Source organism: Molothrus aeneus, chromosome 5 (assembly GCF_037042795.1).
Source record: "Molothrus aeneus isolate 106 chromosome 5, BPBGC_Maene_1.0, whole genome shotgun sequence".
Taxonomy (NCBI): Eukaryota; Metazoa; Chordata; class Aves; order Passeriformes; family Icteridae; genus Molothrus; species Molothrus aeneus.
In genome coordinates, this window is record NC_089650.1 from 36,423,674 (window position 1) to 36,450,879 (window position 27,206).

General features: G+C 40.6%; 1 protein-coding gene across 1 annotated transcript in view; it reads right to left on the minus strand.

Moving 5' to 3' along the window:
• Nucleotides 1-23,876, minus strand: part of HMGA2 (high mobility group AT-hook 2) — a 110,385-nt gene extending 86,509 nt beyond the window's left edge. The window contains exons 1-3 of the mRNA XM_066549988.1: nucleotides 22,995-23,876; nucleotides 20,117-20,203; nucleotides 12,210-12,260 (exon numbers count right to left, since the gene is read on the minus strand). Coding sequence (XP_066406085.1) covers nucleotides 12,210-12,260; nucleotides 20,117-20,203; nucleotides 22,995-23,105 — 249 coding nt within the window. The 5' untranslated portion in view covers nucleotides 23,106-23,876. The remainder of the gene's footprint in view (nucleotides 1-12,209; nucleotides 12,261-20,116; nucleotides 20,204-22,994) is intronic.
• Between the last annotated feature and the right edge of the window lie 3,330 nt (nucleotides 23,877-27,206).

Here is a 27,206-nt window from a genome sequence, read left to right on the forward strand (position 1 = left end):
GAAAAGCTAAATAAATCACAAGAGTTTGCTTCTCATTTATTACACACTCAAGATAATGGTTTCAGGGACATGAAGAAAGGTGTACAGAGCTTTGCAATGCACAAAACTTGTTCTGGGAGATTACTTAATTACTATTTGAAATTTTAACCATGCAAAGAAAAGCACAGTGATTTATAATTATGCAAAAAGATCATGATGACTCTAACTTCTCCTGTAAATAGCCTTTTTTGTGATTTGGCACAATGGAATTAACAACCTCTTCTTCGGAAAGCAGTTGCATCTGGTTTGCCTGCAAAGGTTCTGAGACCTACTTCCTGAAATGAGCAGTGAAAGACAAAGTACCTTTCTGCTTGGAGCAAAATTATTATTAAGAATATAATTTTGAAACATTTCTGTGCTCATAGCATAATTTCTCTTTGTTGTTCTCTGCGCAATGGATATTGTCTTTATCTAAAGGATTTGCTCTAGTTTAAACAAAGTACAATGTGCAAAACCTTCTCCCTCAAGATATGCTGCAGATCAAAGGGCAAATTCTTTCCCTTACTCAAAACCATAATAGGTGTTTTTTTGTTATCATAACTAAGAAAGGGTTTCCAATTTATATGTCACCATTTACAAGCCTTTGGAGGGAGAAATCCTGACTTCAACCAAGTAAGTTGGAGTCTTGCTATTGGATTCACTTCAGTGGAAGCACTACTTTACACAGACTCACCTTAAAAGGAATTTGTTTCAGTGACTAACATGCCCTCAGTATGTATCTACCTATGACCACAGCTCAATGAAAGTTATGCATGCAGAAAAAGCAAGATAATTCAGGCATTTTCAAAACCACATCTTCATATATCTTTAAAAAATTCGATGAAGGTTACAGTACAGGTCTGTCCATATTTCACTTTTCAAATAGTACACAGAAATTATTAAAGAAGAAAGAAGTTATCCTTCTAAGAAGTATTACTGCTCATTTGTAATTAAAAAAGCAAAAATTAAAATCTTCTGTATGTATCTCTGTACAAGTCCAGTCAACCTGTTACTCACGCAGTGACTGCTCAAAACTTGGCTGACATTAATAATAAATTTATTGTATTCAGAGATTTAGTCAAATACTGCTTGCTATGTAAGTCACCATAAAGTTTCTGTTAAACATGTACAAATCGTCTTCCTCAAATTACCTGAGTTTCATGCAAACAGGGCTACCTACACAATTTATAGAGCTTGTAACCAAGCAGCAGACACAGTCATGTACCACATTAGTGGCAGATGGGAGAAGGGAGGGAGAAGGGCTGAAATCCAGGCAAGTGATTTCATTGACTTCAACAAACCTAATATTTTATCACACATCTCCTTGTACATATTCAATCTATTAGACCAGGGGCATCATGTCTCACTGGTAGACCATTTGTCAGTCCACCTACCTCAAAGAGACTTACGTGTAAAGCTTGATGAAACAATTGCTTGAATAGTCATTCTTGACTTGAATGGGAAGCTGGCAGAAGTACCTTCAAAACTTCATACACCTCTGACACCTCCAAATAGTTTATGAATGTTAATGAACATTAATGAATGCAACAGTGCATGCCATGACAGAGGGCACCTTGTCTCCTCTACATATTCAATGCTTTGATCCAAGTACTGTATATGCTTCGTCAATTGTGTGAGATGATATTTTCAAAACCCAAATAAACACTTGAACATGGAAGGAGGGTCCCCAAGCAGATTTCTCAGGCATTTAGCATCATTAACAGGAATCAGAGCAGGAGAAGCAGCCAGAGCCTGAATGGGTTCTCCGTGAATACTAAGGAAACCCCAACAATATGTTAACACAATGCAATTTTGCTAAGATCATAACAGTGAAGCTCACATATGTGTTCCTATTGCATCTTGTAAAAGGCTCCAATTGTTATTAGGATAATTGATAACAGTCAAAATGGATTTGGGTAATATATTAGGTAAAGTCATGAATTCTGCTCCATACAGAAATTACCAGTCTGACTGGTTTTAACCTCTCAGCAGTTATTCAGAACAGATAGGATGTAAAAACCCTAAATTGTGCCAATTCACTCATTATCTTTGATCCTCCAAAATAGAGACTGCCACCATTGGCAAGTGACTTTTAATCAAAGCAATCTCTGCGGACCACGCGCCATTCCCACTGACACCAACACAGACACACAATCAAATTTAACTTATCAGTACTATTATTTAAATCATCTGAGTAGCACCTAAGCCTGACCCTGCAGTTCCACAGTTCAACAGCTGTCAGGACTGACAGAGTAGAATAAAACAAACTGAAAATAGAGAGTTTATTTTAAAGAAGTGAAAAGAAAAAGCAGAATAAAGACATACATTACTCATTACTAGTCTCGTAAAACTGCTATGGAAATAGCACTCATAAAAATATATAACTGAGCTGCCAAAAAACCCCCTGAAACTCTACAATACCCACAATGATAACAGGGAATGCAATTTAAACTGGCAAGAGAAGGAATTAATATCACATGCAAATAGACTGCAGCAAGCTGTTGCCAGCTAAATTCTAGCATCTGTGCTATAAAACACACAAGTAACATCTTATGTATGTGGAGATTTCACTAGAGAGGGGTTTGATCCATCTATTCTCTGCAGCTATCTCTGGAAGTTCCTCAGTTGCCTAGTATTTTCTTACTAACCTTCAAGCCCTCTATGTTTAATTAGGTGAACATGTGCAAAACTGATAATCTAAGGCAGCTAGCCTTACATCTAAGGCAGCTAGCCTTACCTCCCCACTAAAACTCCACTCCATTTCAAGTTTCAGCCAACAGCCATCCAAAATCTAGTTCCATCCCTGGAAGCCTTCAGAGCTATGAATTACCAGGACAGAGCATAGCACCGTTCACAGTGCTCAGGTCCAGCCTGGGCATCAGCATCTGTGAGCAAGACCATTCACAGGGGGTCTACCTATTAGCAAATGTGATGAAGATTTACATCCACACCTCCCATATAATTGTTCCAACCACAAGCTCCTGTGCTCTCCTGGATGAGAAGTGTTCCCCAACCCTTCTCTTGAAGCTGAAATGCCATGCAGAGAAAATGCTACACAATTTCTGAGTGCTAATTAAGGCAGTTTTCAGCACTTAGGATGGGAAAGACTTCTATCCTTGAGTCCAACCATTAATCCTGTACTGCCAAGTCCACCACTAAACTATGTCCCTAATGACCACATCTCTATGTTTTTTAAATATCTCTGGAGATAATACATAGACTTCTTAAATATTCTAGGAGCCTGTCCTGGAAGGGAACAGATGATAGAACCTAAAATGCTAGTGACACAGGCTGTAGCTTGGGTGTAATGGATTCTTTGCAATGTTATGCCATGAAAGAAAAAGGATGAAACCCAGAGATGCCTGCATTTGAGAGATAAATCCACATTCCCCTCCCATCAGCACAGGGTGGCTGGTGGCTGCCCTTGAGCAGAAGCAAGACTTCCTTCCTGAAATGAAATCACTGCAACATCAAAACAACCAAGAAGCAGTGTATTGCAAAGAAGGAAATCATATCCTATGAACAGCCTAGAGTAACAGCAAGGCCAATTAGCATCTTCTGTGCAACCAGAACCATTCTGAACAGAGAGGAACACAGAAATGCAAAACAAACAGTGTTGTCAGCATTATAAGCCTCCACTCCACAATTACATGCATCTAACATATGGCTTTTTCATTCAGACTGTCATCTTCCCAGGCCTCCACGTTTCCCATTTTCCCCCAAGACTGAAAATATCTGGATTCTCTTGGACCTGAAAAGATTTCTTCTTCTTCTTCTAGCAGCAGTGTCACTACTGCATCTTTGATTCATCAAACTACATATTCCAATCTGACTATTCAAGCAATTCAGCTTGTGAAGCCACAATTTTCAAATGTCAGGGTCTTGTCCCTCTACTTTTATTTTGGTTTTCCTTTGCAGTCTGATGAATATCTCACTTAGGGACTTGTAAATGCTATTGTAAACTATGCTCCATTTATATTTTAAATGGGAACTACCACAAAAGAAATTCAAAACAGGAAAGAAAAAAAGAAAATATTTTTCTTCACTAAGTGTTGTGTGCTACAGAATTAGAAGATGATTCCTGGTGAGGATATTTTGCAGCTATTTAATGGAGGAAGCCCACCTTCTTGTTGAAAATCTAGCCTCCTACCTAAAATGTAACACTGAACTGTAATTTGAAGTGAGGCTTAGAGTCAGGATTAAGGAAGAGGAAATAACAATACTTGCACTTAAAAGCATATAATGACTTTCATTCAAACACCTGAAAATAATCTCTAAATATTAATTATCACAGTATCGGTCTCCCCCAAACTCTTCCAGAAGAGGATCAACCCAGCATTCCTTTGGCATCCAAATTGCCTGCTTGGATCTGTACAGAAAGCAGATGAAGCTGAAAGTATTACCTGCCTTTAATTATTATTGTAACTCTTCACTGACAGGAGTAAACTCACCCACACAGGAATTGAGTGCCATTTATAAGATGGCCTTTTTTTTGCGGAGAAAAAATTTTATATCTTCCTGTAGGGCTATTGCACTATGGGGGCTTGTAGTATAAAGCAGAATTAAATTAAATTAAATTAAATTGTGTTAAAGGAGAGGCACAATTAGTAAAAAATTTTAAGAAAACCTAGGAGACTTGACTCTGAATCTTCTCTTCTGGATCACACATTAAAACATGGGTTTTCACTCCTTCTGCAGCCCTATCTTTCAAGAGGACAGGGAATGGAAATAGATGAGGTGACTCATCTATTTCTAGATGAGGTGACATGGAATGGCCCTGTCCCACAGCTATGACTCAGACTGGCTAATGCTCAAAAGGAGAATAACCATATTCCAAATATTCAAGGAACCAGACACCTCATTTTTGTGACTATGTCTGTCATTTAATCAATCAGTATTGGACTTCTAAGTAATCAAGCAAGGTACAAAGATGAAAAAATATCATCATTATGCATCAAATATCCTTCAGGCTTGTATGTGGGATTGGTTCAAAACCCTTCAGTCCAGAATCTCTTCATTCTATCCTGCATACGGAATCACAGAATCACAGGGTCATTTCAGATGGAAAAGAATTCTAAGATCATCAAGTTCAACCATTAAGCCAGCACTGCCAAGCCCACCACTAGACCATGTCCCTAAGGTCCACATCTACATGTCTTTCAAATATCTGGAGGGATGATATATATACTTTTTAAATACCTTACTCCTACTCCTCACTACCCACCAGCTAGACATATACCAGAGATACTGAAATTGTCACACCTGAATTTATAGAAACATGTAAAAAAACATCTATTGGTTTAAAATTCAGGATTGAAAAGTGAAATGTTTCCCTTCCTGCCTCATCCAATGTACGCTCAAGCAAGCTTTACTGGAGGAGGATGGCCTTGAGCTGAAGGCACAGGGCAGGCTGCCAGGAAATCCGAGTTCTATTCCTGGCTCTCCTACAGATTTCCTTGGGCAAGGCAATTAACCTTGTGGAGTACACTTTCAATGGAGGTGAGGCCCAGCTTCTCTTTCTGCATTCATAACATTTTCAATGGTGAAAATGGAAATGCAGGAGCAAGAATGAGTGCCTCTACTTTTCTTTACCTGATTTTCTGTCAGGTATTTGGATGCATGGTTGCTGATAACTGAGCTAGTAAAAAACCCTAAGAATTCAAACACTGCAGGCACAAAAATGCCTCCTGATCTTGCCACAAGCAACCTCAGTGCTCAGTTTCCTCGTACATAAAACGGGCAGTGGGGCTTCTAAAGCCAAAGTACACAGCCAAACGGAAAACTGATTTTTAACGTTCTTGAACACCTGTTATCTGAGATCATAAAAAGGGAATTGCTAAGAATTTCAATTTGCCTTTCCCTAGAGATGCTCTAATTTTACCTGGTGCATTTTTTACCTGATAAAATTTCCTCTTTGGACCTCAAATAGAAAGAAGATTTTCCCTTAAGTAGTCTGAAGTGTCAGATGAAATCAAAATTCTTTTTCATCTGAGATGATATCTTTTAATATACCTTAAAAGAAGTGGAAGTGAATTAGAGAATGAGTGAAATATCATTTTGCTAATATAAATGCATTTTAGAAAACAAATATCATGGCTAAATTTTCTGTTGTGGTATTTTTCAAATAAATGTTGCCACATCCATTTATACCAACAAAGAGCAGGACTCTGAAATTCCAAGGAAGGACATCATTTGCTTAGGCAAATGTCTAAAGAAATGAAGACACATACCTCTCTAAACACTAGGGAGACAGAATGTATTTTTAGTGATTTTTTTGATGCATTTGGTACAAGCATGTAAGATGATTTTATTCCTTTCCTGAAATGTTGAGTTGAAAAGTAAAAAAAGTAAACAACCAAAAATTGGCAAAAGGAAAAAAAAAGAGCATCTGTTAGACAGAGGAGAAAAGTTTAACAATCACTTTTTTTTTTCCAAAATGTTCATGATTTGAGAGATGATTTCTTTTACAGGTCATCTGAACTGGAAAGTAAGTGTATAGGTATCAAGATTTTAAGGCTTTTCATTCATGTCCTCAATCCACTTCCTAAGTTCAGGAATTAAGGAGAGGTCAATAGTCCTTTTTCCATAATTATAAAAGGCCCTTCAGGCTCTTTAGACCACTGAAACAATGAACATTCTCAGGTGACGTTCTTGCCCACACCGATGTAGAATATGTTCAAGAAAGAAGGTATTTTATATTACCAAGTTATAAAATAGTACCTATGACCTCCAGAAGGAAGCTAAGGTTGTTTGGAAATTAAAGTAACCGCAGCTTATGTAAATTTTCACTATGCGCTTCACATGAAGCAGTAACACCACAGATATAGCAGTCAAAAGTTGTAAAGAATTAAAATAACTGAAATTGTTATTCTTCCAAGAACAAGAAACAGAATTTTTATCTGTGCTATCTTCTGTAATTACATAAATACTAACCTTTTCATTCATCATCCAATATACAAAATATAAATTTTATCTCAGCCATTTCTTGCTCCAAATGGACCTAGTAGTACTTAATTTAAACAAACACACGTTCTCTTAACAGCAGAATCTCTAGCCTAGCTTAGGGATACACTAGGAAGCGCCACATCAGAGAGGAGAAAGTCTGAAGTGAATGTTGAGAATGTTCAAGTGAATGTCTATATGGGCATTGAAGCCACAACCTTGGTATTACTAAAATCATGCTCTGACCAAATGAGGTAATAGGGGCAAGAAATAGCCTCAAAACATTGACAGGTCCTCTGAGGCAATGGGATTTTGTTGGTATGTATTTCTTCAAAATTAAGAACCTCATTTTCAAAATCTTAATGAGCCTAGAAATTCTTACCCTGACACAGGAACTGCTGGCATAGAAAAATCTCACCAATTCCATGTTCAAGGTTTTGTATCTCAGCTATGTCAGAATTGAACTGGAAATAATCTGAAGAAAAATTTACTATAAAAAAGCATTTTTGTAATTTTTTTAAATGTGGTTTGGCACTGCTTAAATTGGCATTCTGTATAAAATGAAACTCTGCCCTTATTAAAAAAGTACTATAATCATCAATCATATAATCATCAAATGGTTTGGGTTGGAAGGGACCTGGAAGATCACCTAGTTCTAACACCCTGCCATGAGCTAAGACACCTTTCACTAGACCAGGTTGCTCAAAGCCTCATCTACCTTGGCCTTGAGCACTCCCAGGGGTGGGACATTCACAATTTCTCTGAACAATTGTTCCAGTGTCTCACCACCCTCACAGTAAGCAATTTCCTCTTAATATCTAACCTAAACCACTCTCTTCCAGTTTAAAGCCATTTCCCCTTGCCCTGTCACTACAGGTCCTTGTAAGAAGTCCATCTCCATTTTTCTTGTGGCTCTCTCTGCTTACTGGGAGGCTGCTCTATGGTCTGTCTGAAGCCTTCCCCAGGCTGAACAGCCCCTTCTCTCTCAGCTTGTCTAGATGATCATGACTAGGATCAGATTAAAAATCTGCTTAAGGAAATTATTTTTCTTATAATCTCTTATCTCCTACCAAACTGAAATATGCTCTCTATACTGACAAAATTGTTGGAAGTTTTCTGAACAAGTCACAGTTCTTACTTAGGCTTCAGTGATGAGACGCGCAAGCAGATGCTTCACATGCATCCCACATGTCCCTGCTCAGAAGGTCACCAACCATCTTCTGCTGTTACAATCACGTAAATTCTAGAATTGCATCTATCCATCTTTTAAAACAGCTACATGGCATGGAATCAGCCATCTCTTCTCCTCACCAAAGTCCTGCTCAAGGCTGTAAAAAGCTCTGGACTGTTCCCCTGGAACAATTCTGCCATTCTATACAGAGAGTCTATGGTTCAAGTCAATTTGGAAATGCAAAAAAAATTCTACCTAAAGACTCAACTGAAACAATGGAAATTAAAAACAAATACCCTTTTCTGCATCAACTTCCAAACTGGATTTCAGATTCCTCCATTAAACTGATGCCTGAGAGCACTAGAAGACTATGGAATTTCCAGGGCCTTCCAATGCAACTCTTTGGAACAAACAGCAAAACAATTGATTACTTAGTCCTCTGCTCTACTCATAAAACTTTAGTCCCTTCCTTTCAGTCAAATTATAGGCATACACAAACGAAATGAGTAAAATAAAAAACCTTTGATCTTTACAAAGGACTACATGAAGCCATGAGCAAAACAGTCTCTGAGTCCATGAGCAGCAGCACCAGGCTTCAATGGCAAACACGTGGCCCCGATGAAGTTAATGACAAACCTTTCACTGACTCCTGTGAATATGAATTTGACTTTATGCCTGTGCTACATAAAATAATTCTGCTAATAAAAAGCAGGTTGCTTCATAGGCTTTTTTTTAAGCATCAAAGGCTATGTCTACAATATGGACCACAGGATGGTACTGAGGACCTAAGGTCCAAATCACACCTTTCAAGAGGTTTTTGTTTCACTCTAGCCTAGTCCTGTGGCTTGAATGTCTAACAGACTGCACTTCTACAGCACATCTTCCAATTTGGTTCCATTTGAAAGGAGTCCAACCAATGATCTCTGGGACTGCTACACAATGCATACAGTAAGTGGGGAAAATTAGGAGCTGCATTTCTGAAGCATACTCCTGATTTGACCTAACACACTAATGCAGATGCATCCAAGGAGCTTAGAATATGTCTGTGAAATAAAACCTCTAAAATTAAGGAGTACTGAGGCCCCCATGAAGAGGGTTAACAGGTAATAGACTCACAGCCTTCAATGTGTTCACACAGGTGCAGCAACCTACAGTGAAGGTGAGTTTTACAGCAGCAAGCACTGTGTTTTTAATTTCAACTATGCTCATTTCCCACTTGCTTGACCTTGTTATCTTCAGGACTTTTATTCAATTAGCCCTCCACATTTAGAAAGCTTTTCTATGTAGCTGAATATTTTATTTTCAGAAGATTTTGTTTAATTTTTTCTGTCTATTCTATAGGGTCTTCTTTCCCTTGACAGCTTTGTAAAGTACACATTATTACATTAAAAAGATCATCTGATGTCTCATATGTTTGTGATAAACTGGGCTTTTTGCCCTCTTCACTTGGGCTCTCCCTCCCCCTCTCAGTTTTATACTAGTCAAAAAAGATTTACTTCTCTTCTAAAAAATAATATATAAATAAATACACTGCGAATCACAAACATTAAATACTTAATTTGAACCAGCAGAAAGACCAGCTACCGGAATTCTACAGTGGTCTGTTAGCTTGTATGTCTCTGCATGTGTATATTGAAGGAAACAGCAGAAATAATATTTTACAATTTGATGAACAACATATGACACAGAACCTCTAGACTCCCAAAAAAAGGGTTATAAACTTATGAAAATGTAGAATTCTGCCCTCTCCAACAAAAAAATCCTACACGCTCCTTACTTGCACAGATACTAAACCATCATCAGTAAGGCCTGACATATAAATAAATTGGAGTAAGGAAATTTATAATCATTAAGGATTAAACTGAAATATGTGTGATAAAACAGGACATTTTCTGACTACATGTTGGAGGTCTAAACAAAAAGGATGATGCTGTACCATCTGCTTTCAGGCAGACTCCTCCCCTGAGTCCAACTAACTAAAAGTTAGAAGGAGCCCATGAACTCAATTTAAACTGGAGAGAAAAAAGAGAAGGGGGACAAACTCTTCAGTCCATGAGAATCAAACATGCCATTATCTCAATGCAAGCTGCAGATTTGGAGAATTATCTCTAAAAATTACAAGAAGCAATCGTATCATCAGAATAACGAAGTAAAAAAGACATTCAACAGGTACAACAGCAAAGTAATACTGAGTTGCAAAATATGCATTAATTTTTTTTTTTAAAGAGTGAAAGTCTTGAAAGTATTGGTCTCATAATTAAGTAATGCATACAACCCATTTCAGTAATTCCCATTTCTGAAAATCAGATTCTTGACTTGACAAATAGCCCATTCCATACTGAATGCTCCACTGATACTGCCTATTCTTTCTTCCCCCCACACAGAAGGGAAACATTCTACAAGCTGTCAAAATGCTGTATTAGCCCTTTTCACTGAAAACTCACCTTAGTTTCTGACAATGAGTACTTGGAAGAGAAAACCTTTTTAGTGTGATGCCTTTTCCCTTTTCCCCAAACTCTTCAACCACCCCTATTCACCTGTCACACATTCCTAACTCAGAGGGGATGGCTTGACTATTATAAATTAATTACTCTCATAAACCAACTATTTTTGCTGTTTCCCAGGGATTGCACCCAAGGTGAGGATCAAGCAAGCAACACTCAGCATCCAGATATGCGAGGTTCAAGCCAGACGAGAGGAAGCAGACAGACCCACGTTTTACTGCAGCTGGCATTCGCCTTCCCCAAGCTGCTTATGAGAAGATCACCAGCATAGATACGTTCCAAAAGCCACTTTTTCAACACCAGTAAGCTTCCTCATGTACCTGAAAAGTGCCTGACTTTAAAACTACAGGTATAAACCACTCATCTAGTATGCAGTGGTCTGTTTTCTCCAAAGAAATATCCTGTGGAACATTCACTGAAAAATGCAAGAGAACTAGTTCTTAAAGAGACTGCTAAAGCCAGCTTTCCTGTGTTTAGTGGCTAGTACTCTGGGGAACCTTAGCTGTAGTTTTCAGTACCTTCTTGTGCTGTTTGAGCTTTTGCAAGCATATTGTACAACTCTTTTAACAGCTATGCAAAAGAACTGAACAAAATGGAGGGGGAATGACGGGACTGACAAGAGGAAAGAGAATACAGAATGAAATAAGGGTTTGAAATTGAGATGGTGGGGGTGGGTTTGAAACAGAAGTTTAAAGAAAAATGTTGAGCAGGGAAAGGGAACTAGAAAAAGGAAATCAGAAATGTTAACTTGTGATGAAGCACACAGGCACACCTTTTTATCATCTAATATTCAATCCCATTTTCCAAGTGACACCCCATGTGAAAGCCCATACACAAGTGAAAAACATGCAGATGAGAGGTGCACCAGGCTGATTAGCTGTAAACATCAGTGAGGGTACAAAATTTCAAGTACCTAAGAATGAAATACTTCCATTGCCAAAGAATAAAAACACGCTTCTGATAGACACTTCTAAAGACTAAATGGGGTCAGGTGGAAACTTTTAATGAAATATATTACCAGTCACTATAAATATATGAGGCATGAAAATGACTGTGAGTGGAAAAACTAAGTTCTACACACAAGTATCCTGCCGTTCATCTGTGCTCTTTCTCACTGGATTTAAGGAAAATATGCATGTTTCCAGGCAATGTAGAACAAAAGCATTTTGGTTTTTAAACTTTATCTCCTGTACCCTACATCTGAGTCTTATCACCCCTCTGATGTCCCATAGTGCCCCTTTATAACCTTTGTTACTCAATTACTGAACAAGTTATCTCATTGTTACTCTCTTTTAAGGAAGAGTTGAGCCTCTTTTCATGCTGATAAGATAGGCATAAATATTCACTCGAAGCAAACATTCAATTGTAAAGTGTCTTGAGCAAACTACCAGAGTCTAAAGGTAGGAAGCGGTGATCAACTTCTTTGCTCTCTTAACCCTTTAGTCAATCCACCAGAACAAAGAGACACAGAAGATAGATGCTTTTCTTACAAATGAAATTACTGTTCTCTAAAGGAATGGACTTTATAACATGCTTTATAACACAGCAAATAAATCTGGAAGTGAAATACCTACCCATTTTCTGGGCCGGCCTCTAGGTCGCTTTTCACCAGTGGCTTCTGCTTTCTGTAAAAGAAACACAACATATTTTATACCTCAGCATTACTTAACAGCCTCAGTAACTAGGAACTCCTTTCCTGTAACATTAGCTACAATCATACCTCTTGGGTGGCACCAGGCCCCCCAGATAAGCTGTGTGTTTTCTGGCAGAATGTGTGACTATGCTCCTTTTTCTGACATTTCCTAGGCAGAGCCTCACCTGCACCCAAGGGTGTCCCCAGCCCTGATCCACGCTGTGTCAGGGCCATGGAGGAGTGTGCCCACACAGCCCCAGCTGCTCAGGGCCCTCTGCAGAGCCAGGCTGTGTCAGGGCCATGGAGGAGTGTGCCCACACAGCCCCAGCTGCTCAGGGCCCTCTGCAGAGCCAGGCTGTGTCAGGCAGAGCCATGGAGGAGTGTGCCCACACAGCCCCAGCTGCTCAGGGCCCTCTGCAGAGCAGGGGCTGTGTCAGGCAGAGCCATGGAGGAGTGTGCCCACACAGCCCCAGCTGCTCAGGGCCCTCTGCAGAGCCACACGGTGTCAGGGCCATGGAGGAGTGTGCCCACACAGCCCCAGCTGCCCACAGCCCTCTGCAGAGCCGAGGTGCCCTGGCCAGCCACCCAACATGCAGGCTGATGGTGGGGACACAGGGCAATTGGGAAACCTGGGAACCTCCAAGAATATCAAATCTAGTCTTTCATATGCCATCAAAAAGTACTTGAAGATAATAAATTAAAAATACAGCCTGTTTCAAGTTTGATCAAAGCAGTTTAGAGCAGCTACAATTCATTTTTTAGTCTCATTATGTTCATGCATGAAAGTAATTAGGACAAAATATCACCATGAACAACTTGTCTATGTTCTTATTGGGAAACAATTTCTCTACTTTTCACACAAAGTTTTCCAGGTAAAAGCACACCTTTAGGCTATAAGTAAACCTTCCACGGCCCAAAACACACCTTCCCTGTCCAGGTTTAAGGGAACAAAGTGGAAGAGGCCCTAGAAGTGACCGCTGTATTTATGTAAGCCCAGCAGTTGCCCCTGGAGCTCAGCTTAAAGGAAATATGGGTCCTTTTATAAGCTCTTCCACTAATTCCACTGCATGACATTGTGAATACTACCACTAATAACAGTACTTATGTAGTACACTAAAAAATTTACAGAGTTTAAAATGAAAATTCCAGGTTATTCTCTCTAGCTAGGCTATGTTCATCCATACACTTCACCAGGTAAATTATCCTGTTCCACTCAAGATTTTGTCACCACCTGTAGTCAGGGCAGGACTTGCCAGATACAAGGTCCCCAAGAAAGAAGACTTTTATTACACATGAACTGCGTTCCTTTGGTTTTTTCCCCCCCAGTTAACTGTATGTATATTTGATTTGCCCTTAGAAATTAACTGTGCCATTAAATAAATCACTTGCTGGTCAATCACTGTAACATATACTGTAACCCAATGCTGTGCAAATCGGATGTCTCTAAAAGAGAACTTGAGCTGAGGAACTAGTGGAGGAATCTCTACAAAAAAACCTGCCCTGTGAGTTAAATGCAATTACTTTGAAATAAATACCTCACAATACGAAAGCTGTGAAAAATAAAATTCACACTCCTGAAGGGCAAAATTATCACTCAGACTTGTTAAAAGAGTAAACTTGAGCTTTAATAGTTTATACCAGTGTTACATGTAAGGTGAAACCCTCTTAAGAGAATACTTGTTAAAGTGCATTTACTATATCCTGTAGCTGTCTATTTCAGAGTTTTGTTTCCTTTAAGCAGTCAATTTCTTTATACCTTGTAACCTAAAGGATGCAAAAAACCAGATATGGTTTAGTGTTGATAACCCACAGCTCCCTGCTTCTACGTTTACTGCATGAAACACAGGGCATAAATCTTAAAAAGAAATATCAGTTATAATTGGTCTTAACAAATCAACACTTGACATGTTATCAGAGCACTAAGGCTATTTATTTTCTTGCGTGTATTACTGCATCTGAAGGAAAGATCCTTTTCCAGAACTCTATTAAAAAATAATTAACTTTTTGAATACAAAACTACTTTGATCTAATAATTAAAGTCCATACAAACCTGACACAAATTTTAGCTTCAAATTATAATGAACATGAGAGATTTCTTTGAATAACTAATCTTTGCTTCCTGCCATAAACTGTCACACAGGGTGGCCGCTTCTCATGCAGCTCAGCAGTGCTGAGCTCTACCACCACCAAAGGTCCATGTCAGAAGTGGCCAGTGTTCCTGCTGGCTAGTTTGGGTAATGGTTTGTCAAGTGCTTGGGGACTGTGCAGATTGAAAGGCACTATATTCCTGCAGTGTATGACTTCCACCTCATGTTAGAAGAAAAACATTTCCATAGCTCTTATCAAAACCAAATCTTTCCCAGAGGTGAGCTGAGCAAACAGCCAGGCATGCCAAAGGTGATGTTTTGGTACAGAGAGATTCTGTAAGTAAATAGCAAGGTTTTCACAGATTAAACTGCAGAAAATGAATGACAAGAACCTCCAAAGTGGAAGTTTTAATCTCCTTTTCAAGAGAAGAGAAAGACAAAACACTTAGAGAACAAATGAAAGGAGCAGTAACAGCACAGTGGTAATAATAAATACGTGAAGTTCAGAAAAATATTCCACCTCCTTCCCTCTTTTTTCAGCCTGCATTTTGCTAAAATACTGTATTTTAGCTAAGTGCTGTATTTTCTCCAATAGCATTAGACTTTCTTTTAACTGAAGCCTTGAAGAAATGTTTTACTGTGTATAAGATAGGTAATCCATTGTTTCTCCATGAAAGCACTAATACATTGCCTTTCCCCTTGAACAGATTTTTGCACCATCAGAAACACTCCAGTCTGTTGGCTCTTGGCTTTAATTGAAGCGTTGCCTCTGAAGCTAGGGGCAAATCCTGACAGAGCTCCAGGCCACCCAGAGGTGGTGTTTGGTCAGGGGGTTTTTAACATTTGGTGCTCCTATGCTATGAGGCATGACCTTGCTTTTTACAGTTAAAACATGAAATCACCGAAGCTTAAACAAGGGTCAGGTATGTTATCAAACACAAAGTGTATTTCATTAAAAATAGGAAATTTCTTATAAATAATAATATGAACACACCATTTTTGCAATGTCACATTTGAGGAACAGAACTACGCTTTCTCACATTTAAAAGCATGATCTATATGGGAAGTGGTTTTTATTTATCACAGGTGAGAAAGATCATAATTCAGTCACTGCTATCTGGAAGTGAGCTAACAGTCCCCAGGAAGGTGTGCAATCCACTTAAGCCCTGTACCACAGGGCCATCAAACCCTGCTTCCAAACAGCCTCTCTCAGCAACTCTAGGACTTGACTGCCCATGATCTCTGCCTCCTTACTGCAAAAATGTGCTGAACCCAGCCAGAAACCAAGGCTGTACTACTGAAAGCAATGAACAAGACAAGACAAATATAAATAATTGAATGGCTATAAAGTGCTCTTTGGGCATCCATGTATTGTCAAGGAAGACCTTAAATGCAACAGAATCCAAATTTGAAGAACTCTATCTACTTTGCAAAATGATCTGCTGGAGATCTCAGATAAAGTGTATCAGAGCTGTAAGTCAGGTAAAATAAGTGATAGCCCTCAGGAGGAAAATCTCTGTTGCCAAACAGAGTCAAAAGACCCAGCCCAGGAATGTGTCCCCCTCAAAAAAACCACACAAGTTATTAGTCAAAAAATACTCCTAAAAAATCTTTAGGCATTGACTAAGTACAAAAACATCACACTTTCCATGTCCTGTTTTATCCATTTTAATGCTAAACAAAAATCAGTCTTCTGCTTTTCCTATCTTGGTCAAAACATTTGATTTTGAGGTCTCTTATTTTTTCAGTGCAATAACAATCACTTGATAAATTTAATCTTGTTTTCCCTTTAAGCTTGTAATGACTGGTGTTGATGAAAATGAATGAAGCATGGAGAAGCCAACTAGATTTTCGTGACCCAATTCAGGGCAGAGTCCTCATCACATGCACTTTTCTGGTTTGGTTTTTTTTTTTTCTTTTACCTTTGGACTGCTTAACCCAGGGGCATGCCTTTCTACATACCAACCTGGCCATGTAAGGTAGAGACAATAGCAAGTGTAGTCACACACAGGACCACAAGCTTTAGTTGTCAGAGGATGATGCATCAAGCCCTGTAGGCATTTTCAGTGAATCTCACTATACCAATAACTACAACAAAACTCAACATATTTTAGCAGAAGGTAAATTTTACTAAAGAATTTTTACCATTGTATATTCCTGGGACATCCCTTGACAATTCCTTTAACGACAATCATATAGTAGCTACTACTCTTTTTTCTAATGTCACAAATGTATTTCCTGCTCCCAAACAGGAAAGTATTTATGCCTACACAGTATTTTTGTCAAGCCAAACTATAGGAACTGAAAAAAAAAAACCAAAACAAAACAAAAAAAAAAAAAAAAAAACAAAACAAAACAAAAAAACCAAAAAAAAAAACAAAAAAAAAACCCAAAAACCTAGAAAGGGAAATGTGATGGGCTGGGAACAGAGCTCACCAAACATATAAAATTCAACCACAAAACACCCAGGAAATTAAAAAGGAAGATTCCCCACTATAATCTTCCTGAAAAAAATAGTTGTGCGTTAGGGAGAAAAAAACCCAAAACCAAATTCACATATTGTTATTTTTTAAAAAATATTTGAAATTAATGACAGAATAACTTGTTTAAAGATGTAGACTGCATAATAACAACCTCATTGTGGGGACTCAAGTGCAAGGTGATCAGGAGTTTTTTGTCTCTACCTCTTCTTATCTATTTGGCAACACATTGTGTTCCTCCTGTTTGTGAAAATTAAACAATGGAGAAATGGTTTGGTCTTCTATAAAACACAGTTTATTTCTTGTGTCTAGTTTATAAAAACTTAGGCATGTGTGATATGCAAGGCTTTAAGGAAGAAAGAAAGTATATTACCCAAAATTAGAGTAATTGCCACATTATTAGCTGTTCAGTTAGTTTTGCAACATTTTGTATGCATTGTCAAGTTTCACATTGCTAATTCCCTAACAAGCACAGTTTGTTTTCAGATGCCCCAAGGCCAGTTTACTAAGACCAAACACAAGCTCTTAAAGCTAAAAAAAAAAATCAAAAACCAAACCAAAAATTTTTTAAAAATCCTGTGAACCAAGAAATTTTAAATATACAACACAACCACAATTCCAGGGAAAATTGTCCATCAAGTGATTTAAGGGTATTTCCTTTTTGACGTATAACAAAACAAAGCCCCAGTTCTGGAGTATTTTTAACTCACTGCCAGTTTGTGCAATACATTTTTAATTGTGATGTGTAATGCTTTGCAAGAGAACACCCAATCAATTAATCATGAGTGCCTTCTCATGGCTGCTCGGTGGGTTCTCCTGGTCGCCGTTTATCTAACATGTTGTGAACACTCTGAAGCATTTCAATGAGCTCCCTTTGAAACAAACAGGGCACGCACTATTCTTTAGAAATTCCAGCCCATTCCAGCTGGGTGTATAGTGCCCAGGTTCACATGTAGAGGGGCTTAAGCTAAGATACCCAGTGCTGTTTCTGGGAGTTGAGACAGGCTGGAGCAAGTCTTAATGAATGCATGTATGCATATGTATGTGTAAATACGTGTACCACAAAACTGAACATATAGTTCACTCCTTTTAGAGGTGATACCCTCACCACCAAATGAAGCTTTCTTACAGTGCCAAAACATTCCCACCCATATTACAGTTAGAAAAAATACTGGAAATAATATTGCATTAAAAGATACTTTGAGATACGTGGTGAAAAGCTGATCTATTTTAGAGAGGGCTAATTATCAATTTGGAAAAAGGGCTAAAATATTTATTTGAAATGTGATACCAGACTCATTCTTCTAGTGAGGCTTTATAAGTGCTTTATGTTTTAGAGGATTTATCAAACACTTACATACTTTATCTATAAACCCAGAAACCAGTAAGACTTGTAATTACATACCCCTCAAAGGGTTTTTTTCTATTACAAAAAGAGACACATGGTCTTTGGTCAATTTTTTACATTAGCAACACCCAAAAGCTTTAATTAGAGCAGTAACTTGATGCATTCTGAAAATCAAAATGTTACAATGAAATTACTCAGTTTGTAAATTAGACTGGGAAAGTATAACTTGGTACCAGAATCATCTGGAAAACTCTTGATTTGATAAACCTACACATATATGAATGTTTTTAAATTATTTTCTATTTATACTCATTTCCAAATCACTTATGTAAATGAAATAATGGCAATACTCCTTTCAGAGGCATCTTTTAAAAACATTTCTACAAATTACTTAAAATTTTATCTTTCTACAAATGTTTTCCTAGGAAAGCCAACACTCCTAGGAGTAATATTTAAAATACTAAAGCTCACATTTGGATTTGCTAGACTAATAAAAAACTTCTCCCTCTCTTTTGAAGAGTGACATATAAACTATTTTAACATGAATCTGAGGAATGCTTTTACTGTATAAAGAAAAAAAAAAAACAACATTTTAAGCACATTACCTTGCAGAATGGCTTTGAAAGATTTTTAATACTAAACCTGTAAAGCATTTTTTACTAATTCATGGATTTCTTGACAAAACATGCTGCTTTTTTCCCAGCCCATAAAGAAAAAAAAATAAAACCAACTAAAATTTTTAATTTAAAGACAGTTGGAAAAGTACCTCAAACAAATGTTGAAAACACTTTAAACAAAACAGACATGAAACCATAGTCACCTTTTAATGATTTAATATTTATCAGTAGTTGCTATAGTAATTTATAACACTGAAAACTATCAAGCTTAATATGGTCAGTACCATAGGCATACTGAAAAATGAACCATAATTAGATGAGGACACAAATACCTTCCACACGTTTTGTCACGCATCTCCTTAAAAGATACCGATACACTTTAGCACTACAGTTCACTCCCAGATTTTTTAAGCTTTAGTGATTTAGTATCTGTAAACTAGTGCTAACTGCTGTAGAACCAAAAACATAAACAAATCTCCCATATTTGTTTTCAAGCTCATACACAAAATTTGCCTTCACTAAAATATTTCCCACAGAAGGGTATGCATGATTTGCCTTGATAACACAGCTTTTTAATGGGGTGCTTTCCCCAATTAAAATAAAATATAGTCAAATTTTCATGTTGTATTTGTGATGTAAAATCCATGGACTAAATGGAGTGACTTCAGGGAGCTTCTCCTGTAGCTGAAGGCAATCAGAACCACAAGAATAAAGTTTGGTCCCATCACCAAGCAGAAACAGTGGTTCAGAAGACTAAAAGCACTTCCAGTAAAAGTCTCTTTGAAACTGATTACTAAACAAGATATAACAGGCTTTTACTGTAACTGGAAGTTTACTTTACCATCACATTTTAAAGCTGTAAATTTCAATATATGCACTTATTTCCATCAACACATAATTGGATTTACTCCTAATTAACTTATGTTTGACAAAGCACTTAGCTTTAATATACAGATTTGGTCTGTAGTAGTAACAACTGTAAGTGGGCAAGAAATTAATCTTCCTCTTACAAAAATCTTAATGAAGAAAATAATATCCTTAACATTGACTTCCTTACTAGATACAGGACATCTCATGGTTCCTCATGAAATTGTTATTTCACAAATCTGCAGACTACTAAAAAAGATGCCCTTATAAGTTCTGTACTTAGGGTCTTGATAGTAATTCTAATTTTAAAAATGTGAAAATCATGCTTTATGTAGCTTCCATTATCAAAAGAGTTCCAATCCCACACTTCACAACCTAAATTATTGGATTTTTTGCTACCAGTTGATAAAAAAACAGCATTACTAATTTTTTCTCTTTATTAATCTCACCTTCTGAGCTGCTTTAGAGGGACTCTTGTTTTTGCTTCCTTTGGGTCTTCCTCTTGGTCTTTTAGGAGATGGTTCACCAGTTGGTTCCTAAATACAGGAAAACATGCTATTGTGGCAAAGAGGCTACAACTAACCCAGATGTTCTAAAGGATAAACTAAACTGAGAAGTTGCTTAAAACATATGAATTAACAGTGTCATTAAATAACATAGTATTAATAATACAACATAAACAATTTAGCAACTCCAGGTAAAGGAAAAAATATATTTTGCACAATAAATGAGTTTAACTTCTCTTGCAATTGCATAGAAAAACTTGGGAAAGTGTGAATATTCTAACACATAAGTTATACCAGGAAACACATTTTTTAAAGATGGTTATGATTTCCCTCATATAAGAGCAGTTATTTAAAAAATAACACAGTTACACATTTAATTTCAATTGCATTGCATTATAGCAAGATACAATTATCACATGTAGTTTCTAGCACAAGCTTTTTGAGGGGAAAAAGTTAACTACCAGAATATTGTAAAGTAAGATGAGACTACTCTCTCAAGGGGGCAATTTGTTTTTGTTGTTCTGCAGTCGGTATTATATTCACACCTATTCTAAAGAAAATTGATTCATATTAACATGCAAATTTAAATGTTTCTTCATATAGAACACTTATAAGCCAAAAAAACTCGACAAAGAAAAATGTGAAACAAAACCCCAACTCGAAAATGAGTTGACACTGACTATTATAGCTATTTTCTTAACTAGTTCCTTTGCCTGCCAGTAAATAACCAGTCCTTAAAACTGGGTATGAATTACTAAGAATTCAGATTCCAAATATTTATTCAGTGAATCATAAACACTATAAAACTCTTCTAGTCTTGAATATTATACATTTCATTCATATTGCAGGATGCAGTAGAACTAATTAAGTGCAGTTTGTTAACTTAAACCAGTTTAAAGCCCTTCAGCTTTCATAATTCCCGGGTAGGTTAAAGGGAGGCTGGCAAGGGGACTCCCCAAGTGCTGCAGCTCAGTGGCGAGCCCCGCAGGCACTGCACATCTGGGCTGTGCACGTTGAAGGAGACGCGTTTTTCTTTCACTTCCACACATTTAAATGCTACAGGAGGAAAAAAAATTAGGGAAAAAAAAGAAAATAGAATATAGAAAAAAGAAAAAAAGAAAAAGAAAAAGAAAAAGAAAAAGAAAAAGAAAAAGAAAAAGAAAAAGAAAAAGAAAAAGAAAAAGAAAAAGAAAAAGAAAAAGAAAAAGAAAAAGAAAAAGAAAAAGAAAAAGAAGCCCGGGCACAAGCCAGCAGGGTCGGTGGGGGCTGGCTGCCGGGGCTGGTCGAGGGCAATCAGGGGCTGAAGCAGAAGGGGTACAGAGCCCGCAGTCACCGGACCGATGGGAGTGAGTGTCACCAGGGGCAGAGCGAGGGAACGGGGGGCTCTGCTTTTATGGCTTCCCAAAAAAAGTACTTTCTGTGAAATTTACAGGACCATATCGGGGCGGGGGAGGGGAAGGAAGCAAAGCAGCCGGGTTTCCCCCGGCTCGGGGCTCTGCTGCTCAGCTCTCTCCGTGTTTCGAGCCCCTCGAAGGCTCTCGTGGCAGTGGGGCTGATGCCAAATGAATGGGAAGTAAACACGTTTAAAGCCCGCGGACGCTCGCTTTAAAATGAGCCCCACGGACAGCCCTGCTTCTCAATCGTGTCTTCCGAGGGAGGCAGGGAAAAGGCTGCGGGCGGCTCCGCGTTGCCCCCGCCGAGCTGCGGGATTAATTGGTTGCATCCGCAGGCAAAATCCTCCTTCGGCGGCGCCGGCGGAGGGGCTGCGGAGCGCGGGGGCTCCCCCCGGGCCCCTCGCCCGGCGGTAGGGGCTGAGCGCGGCTGGGCAGCTCCGGGCGATGCGACAATGGCACTTCGGGAAAGGAAGGGAAGGGGGGTGGGGGTGGGAATAACGCACGCATCTAGCGACCTTAGAGCGAATTCGTATCTTGCAAGTCAAAAAGGGGAGCCCAGCACACTCGTTTCGGGGCCCAGGTGGAGGCTGTGGGTGTGGGTGGAAAGGAGCACAGGGCTACGCTCCCCGCGTCCAGACACGGCAGAGTTCCCGTCGCCTCGACCTGCCTTGGGAAAGCGCCGGAGCAAAGGCAAAAGGTGTTGCAAATACAGGGCAAGCCCACTCCGGCTACCTCCCCCACCTCCATCGGCAACGGGGGCACCTCTCTCCATGAGATGAGGGGGGCGAGGGGGGAGGTAGGGAAGGGGGGGAATCCGGGGGTGGGGGGGGGGGGGGAAAGGCGGAAAAAAAACCCTATGCGACTCTCTAGTCACCCTCCTCTCCCCCAGCCCCAACATCTAGGGGCAGTTCAGGGGCTGGGCTGGTCAAGATCGGAGGCGGCAGCAGCGCCCGGTGGGACCCGACACATGCACACACGCGCGCACACAGATTGAGATATAGCGAGGGCTCAGAGAGGAGGGAGACAGGAGAGCCCCGATCCCTGTTCCTCGCTTTCGCAATTTCAAAATCAGCTCGAAATGACCCAGCGAGCGCTGGTTGGTCGGAGCCGCGCTGCTCCATGTTCCCCATTTACATTGAAAAGCCCCAGCTCTCTCCCTGCACAATAGTGGAAGTCCCGAGGAGGCTCTGCGGTTCAGCCACGGGCACGCAGCGCCCCGTCGCTCCGGGCTCCGGGGTCCCCCCGCCGGGGCGCCCGCCGGAGCCCCTCGCTACGCCTCTGCACCACCTCGCCGGGAGCAGCGCACAACAAAGCCCCCCCCCCCCCCCCCCCCGCCCCGTCGCCAGGACTCCTTGCAGCACAATACGTACATGTACATGCCTATAACACTATAGATCTGCGGCTCTACGTATCTATACGATACTGACTTGTGGTTGTTTCCTGGGTCTGCCTCGTCCTCTCTTCTGAGGCTCTGCGGTTGCAGGTTGCTCCTGGGCAGCAGTGGAAGGCTGACCGGGTCCCTCACCTTGTGCACTCATCGTGACTTCTGCTGCTCAGCCTGAAACCAGTCTCTCCAAAGCACCTTGAAGGGGGGGAATCAAAACGAGCTCTTGCTGCTTTTGCTGCTCGCTGCCACCACCACACCGGACGTCCTGGTGCTGCCAAAAAGGAGAAGAGAAGAGAAGGGGAGGAGGAGGAGGAGGAGGTGATGGTGGTAGTGGTGTTGGTGGTGGTGGAAGAGGAGGGGGAATGAATCTCTCTTACAATTTAGGAATGGTTAGTAACATGAAGCAATTCAAAAGAGGAGAGGTTAAAAAAAAAAAAAGAGGAAAGGCAGAGTAAATTGCAGCCCTGGAAATGAAAGGAGAGAGGGAAATAGTCCGAGGGTAGTCGGGAGCAAACCAAGAAGAGGAAAAAAAGTCCTACAAATTGAAAGCAAGTGGTGGCTATCGCGCTTAGATCGGATCAGGACAAATTAAGATAAGACACACTGAAAATGGACTGAGAACACTGCACAATCTTGCCAGAAGCATGCACCCTGGGAAGACGGGGATTTCGGCAGCAGCGGGAGCAGCGCGCAAAAGGAGCGATCATTTAAAAATAATAATAATAAAACGATTTGGGAGATTGGGAGGGAAAAAAAAAAGGAGGGGGGGCGGTCCTGGGTTCGTGTCTGTGATGCGAGCTCCTGGGACTGGAAATATTATTATGCGAGTCCTGCCCACGGACTAAACTAGGATGAGGGTTAAGGGAGGAAAAAAAACCCCAAACCAACAACAAAAACGAAGGAAAAGAAAAGAAAAGCCACCTTTACCCGTGGGTGGAAAAACCAGGAGGGGGCTGTAGGGAAAAAAAAAAGAGAGAGAGAGAGAGAGAGAGAGAGGAGGAGGAGGAGGCAGAGCGAAAACCCGGCGATGGGGGGCTGGCGGTCGGCCAGATAAAACACGAGCAGCACGGCAGCCGGGGCAGCGGCGGCAGAGCGCGCCGCCGCCTCACGTGTCCCGCACCGGCTCGGCCGCGCCGCCGCCGCGGCTTTAAAGGGCCAGGCCGGGCCCGCCGCTCGCCGCCCCGCACCAGCCCGCCGCCACCGCGCGGGGCTGCGCGGCCGCTGCACGTGCGCGCCCCGCCGAACAAAGGCGGCCGGGCCGAAGCCGCCCCGGGACGCGCCCGCCGCGCTCCGGCCGCCGGGAGCGCCGCTCCTTCGCCGGCGGTGCGGGCGCCGGGCGGGCGCTGCCATCGCGGCGCGGCTGGGCGCCTCGCGAGACGGCCGCCGCCGCGGTAAGATGTGGGCGGTATAACCCGACGGCGGGTCGGAGCTGTCCTGCCGGGAGGGTGACGGCACGGGGAATGACCTTGCGGAGAGCCCGGCCCCGACATTGTTCTTCCTAGGAGCATGGCGGGGCCGCAGGCTGCGCCTCTTCGCAGAGCCCGTAGGCAGATATGTCCAGCACAGCCCGCTCCCTCCGCCGGTGTTCGGTCCCTCCCGTGCGAGCCATGGTTAGGCGCCCCTCCACGGTGGCCACAAGGAGATGGCCAGGGAGGACCCCCCTGTCTGTGCGTCCCCCCCAAAAAATGTTCACACCTGGGCTTCATGTGCAGCTTGGGCATTTCCTCCAGCCCCACTCCTCCCACAAGGTCTTGCACTTCGGCTGACAGCCACCCCTGTAGTAACTGTCTGGTGGCATCCTTTCGCCCCTACTCGGGGCTGGACAAGCGCAGGAGAGCGCTCAGAAGGAAAAGTTGCATTGTCGTATATAATACTGAAGAGGGCAGAGATACTGCTGCAACACTCCTTATGCAAACAATCGAAATACAGCCAGTTTTCTTGACACGTTATAAATTCTGATGTCTACTGATAAATAATAAGGAAACAGGCAGAAACTTACTACAATCAAACACATGCTGTCATTGACCAGCAAGGACTGTGCTGAGGAGACAGCTGAGTTATTTTCTATGGAATAGAAAAAGTACACTGCAGACAGATGGGCTAAAGAAAGAGTAATCCTAGAACACTTCTTAAGGCTGAAAATATTGCCCAAGTGTTCTTAATCCAATCACAAGAATCCCAAAGCCTGCTTCACTCCCATCCCCAAAAGCAACCAGCTATGGAAGATAGACACAGTCCACCTGTTCAATCTAACAGCTATCAGAAAAGCCTTGTAGTCCCACTGCATTTTGTAAAATATTTGGTTCCCATCACACCATGAAGAAGTCCATAGAGCCCTACATCTATTCTGTACATCAAAAGAGTAAGCTGCTGTATGCGATCAGGATTCCAAGTGGAGCTTGTGGAGTCTTTAGTTTGAAGTGCAGCAGCACATAACTTTTATAACATCCATTCATCTCTTTAAAACATATTCATGTGTCCATTTCTCTGAAAGAAAGTGTTACATGCAACTGGTAAAAGCCTGTTGCTCCAAAACATCAGTCTCTACAGAATCATCCTATATGGGCTATTAATTGTACCACTAGTCTTCCCTTGAGCAGTTCTAGTAAAAATGCTATAGTTCAAAGAGTTTTTACATACAGCCATAAGCAAATCATTTTCTCATGAGATCAGTATTCCTAAGCTCACTGTTTTAAAGCTGTTCTGGACAAGAAAAGCCTTGATGCTTTCACTGTGCCCAGCACAACGGAGTTTGGGTCTTTCTGACTACAGATTCACAGCATAAGAATCAGTATCCAGTATCTAAACAACTATGGGTCTTTCATTTATCTGAAACTATCCTGATTCCCTCCTTAACCAAAAGTGCTTAGACAATAAATCAGTTCCTTGATACTGACATTGCCTTGTGGCAACTCTGTGGATACAGAGCTGACTAGACTCATCAGAAAACTTGTTCTTATGTCATTTACATACAGAGTACCTTAACCCAGGTAAGCAACACGACATCCAGAACCCAGAAAGCCTGACTTCCTCAAGTGAATGATGGAAGCTGAGGAGCCAGAGACAGCTCTTTGTTTTTTTCCAGGTTCCCTCCCAAAACAGATGTGGTAGCGGTTCTTTCCACTGTTCCAATCCATTCTCTGACAGTATAGCTGTATTTGCACAATATTCAGTGCAAACACCAGTGAATACAACTTTATAATTAATCAAAGGGACTACTGCAAAGTCACTGGAATAGACATGACATACTTTCCACCAGCTTTGGTCTGGGATTTAAGCTTTGGTCTATAAACAGAAGTATTAATTATCAGTGGTTTTATTTTTTTGTTTTCTGGAACCATTCATAATAGTATAGGAAATTTATATACATAAAATCTGGCCTGATTTCTAGTCTCCATGAGTCTTAAACTCAGGGCATTTCCAAAGAAATCAGAGGAATTTCCTCGGAAAATAAGAAGACAATGAAAAATAACGTGCAGATTTTGCTACCAAACCCAGAACACTTATAAAGAGGCCATTTGTTATTCTGTAATCAATGTGATGGCTTGTAGAGGTTTAACTGGCCTCTCTTCCCAGAGGAGATTTTTTAAATTGTGCATTCTAATAGCAGCAGTAAAATTTTGCATCAGAACCAAGGTTGCAGGAAAGTATCTTTTAGAAAGACAGAAAATTACAGGTTAAATAGGCCTTGGAGATTATAAATAGCGGCAATAAATAGCTTCCCTTGCTCACTTTTTCATCTACTTCCTTTCTCAAAAGCTGAGGGATGCAGAAGAAACCATGCTGTATGGTCACAGGGAGATGTCACTTATAGATAGCAACCTAACATAGCCCATACATAAGTACAACTAACTCCACCAGTCTGTGAGCTCAGATGGTCTCAGCTGGTAGTGCTTTTACACAAGGAGAGAACTTCTTTATTTTTTACAAGGTGCTACTGAAGGTCTGTGATGCCAAATGTGTGATAGGAAGCATGTCCCCAACTTTATAATGCCTGCTCACTGTGTACATACATAGGAGGGCAGAGTCAGGACACCCCTCTGTTCTACTCTAGCAGGTCCTGTTTTCTCCACCCTAGTTCTCTTGGAGTGCAAACTACTCAAAAGGGGCAGTGTTAGTAAGTTTAAGGCCTTAGCTCAGGGGAAGCAGCAATTTTTTAACTTTGAAAGAGATCTCTTGCCAGGAATGGGAGAGCAGATGGTAAAATTCAGAAGAATTTTTTTTGACTCCGTATTTCAAGAAGCTTACAGCT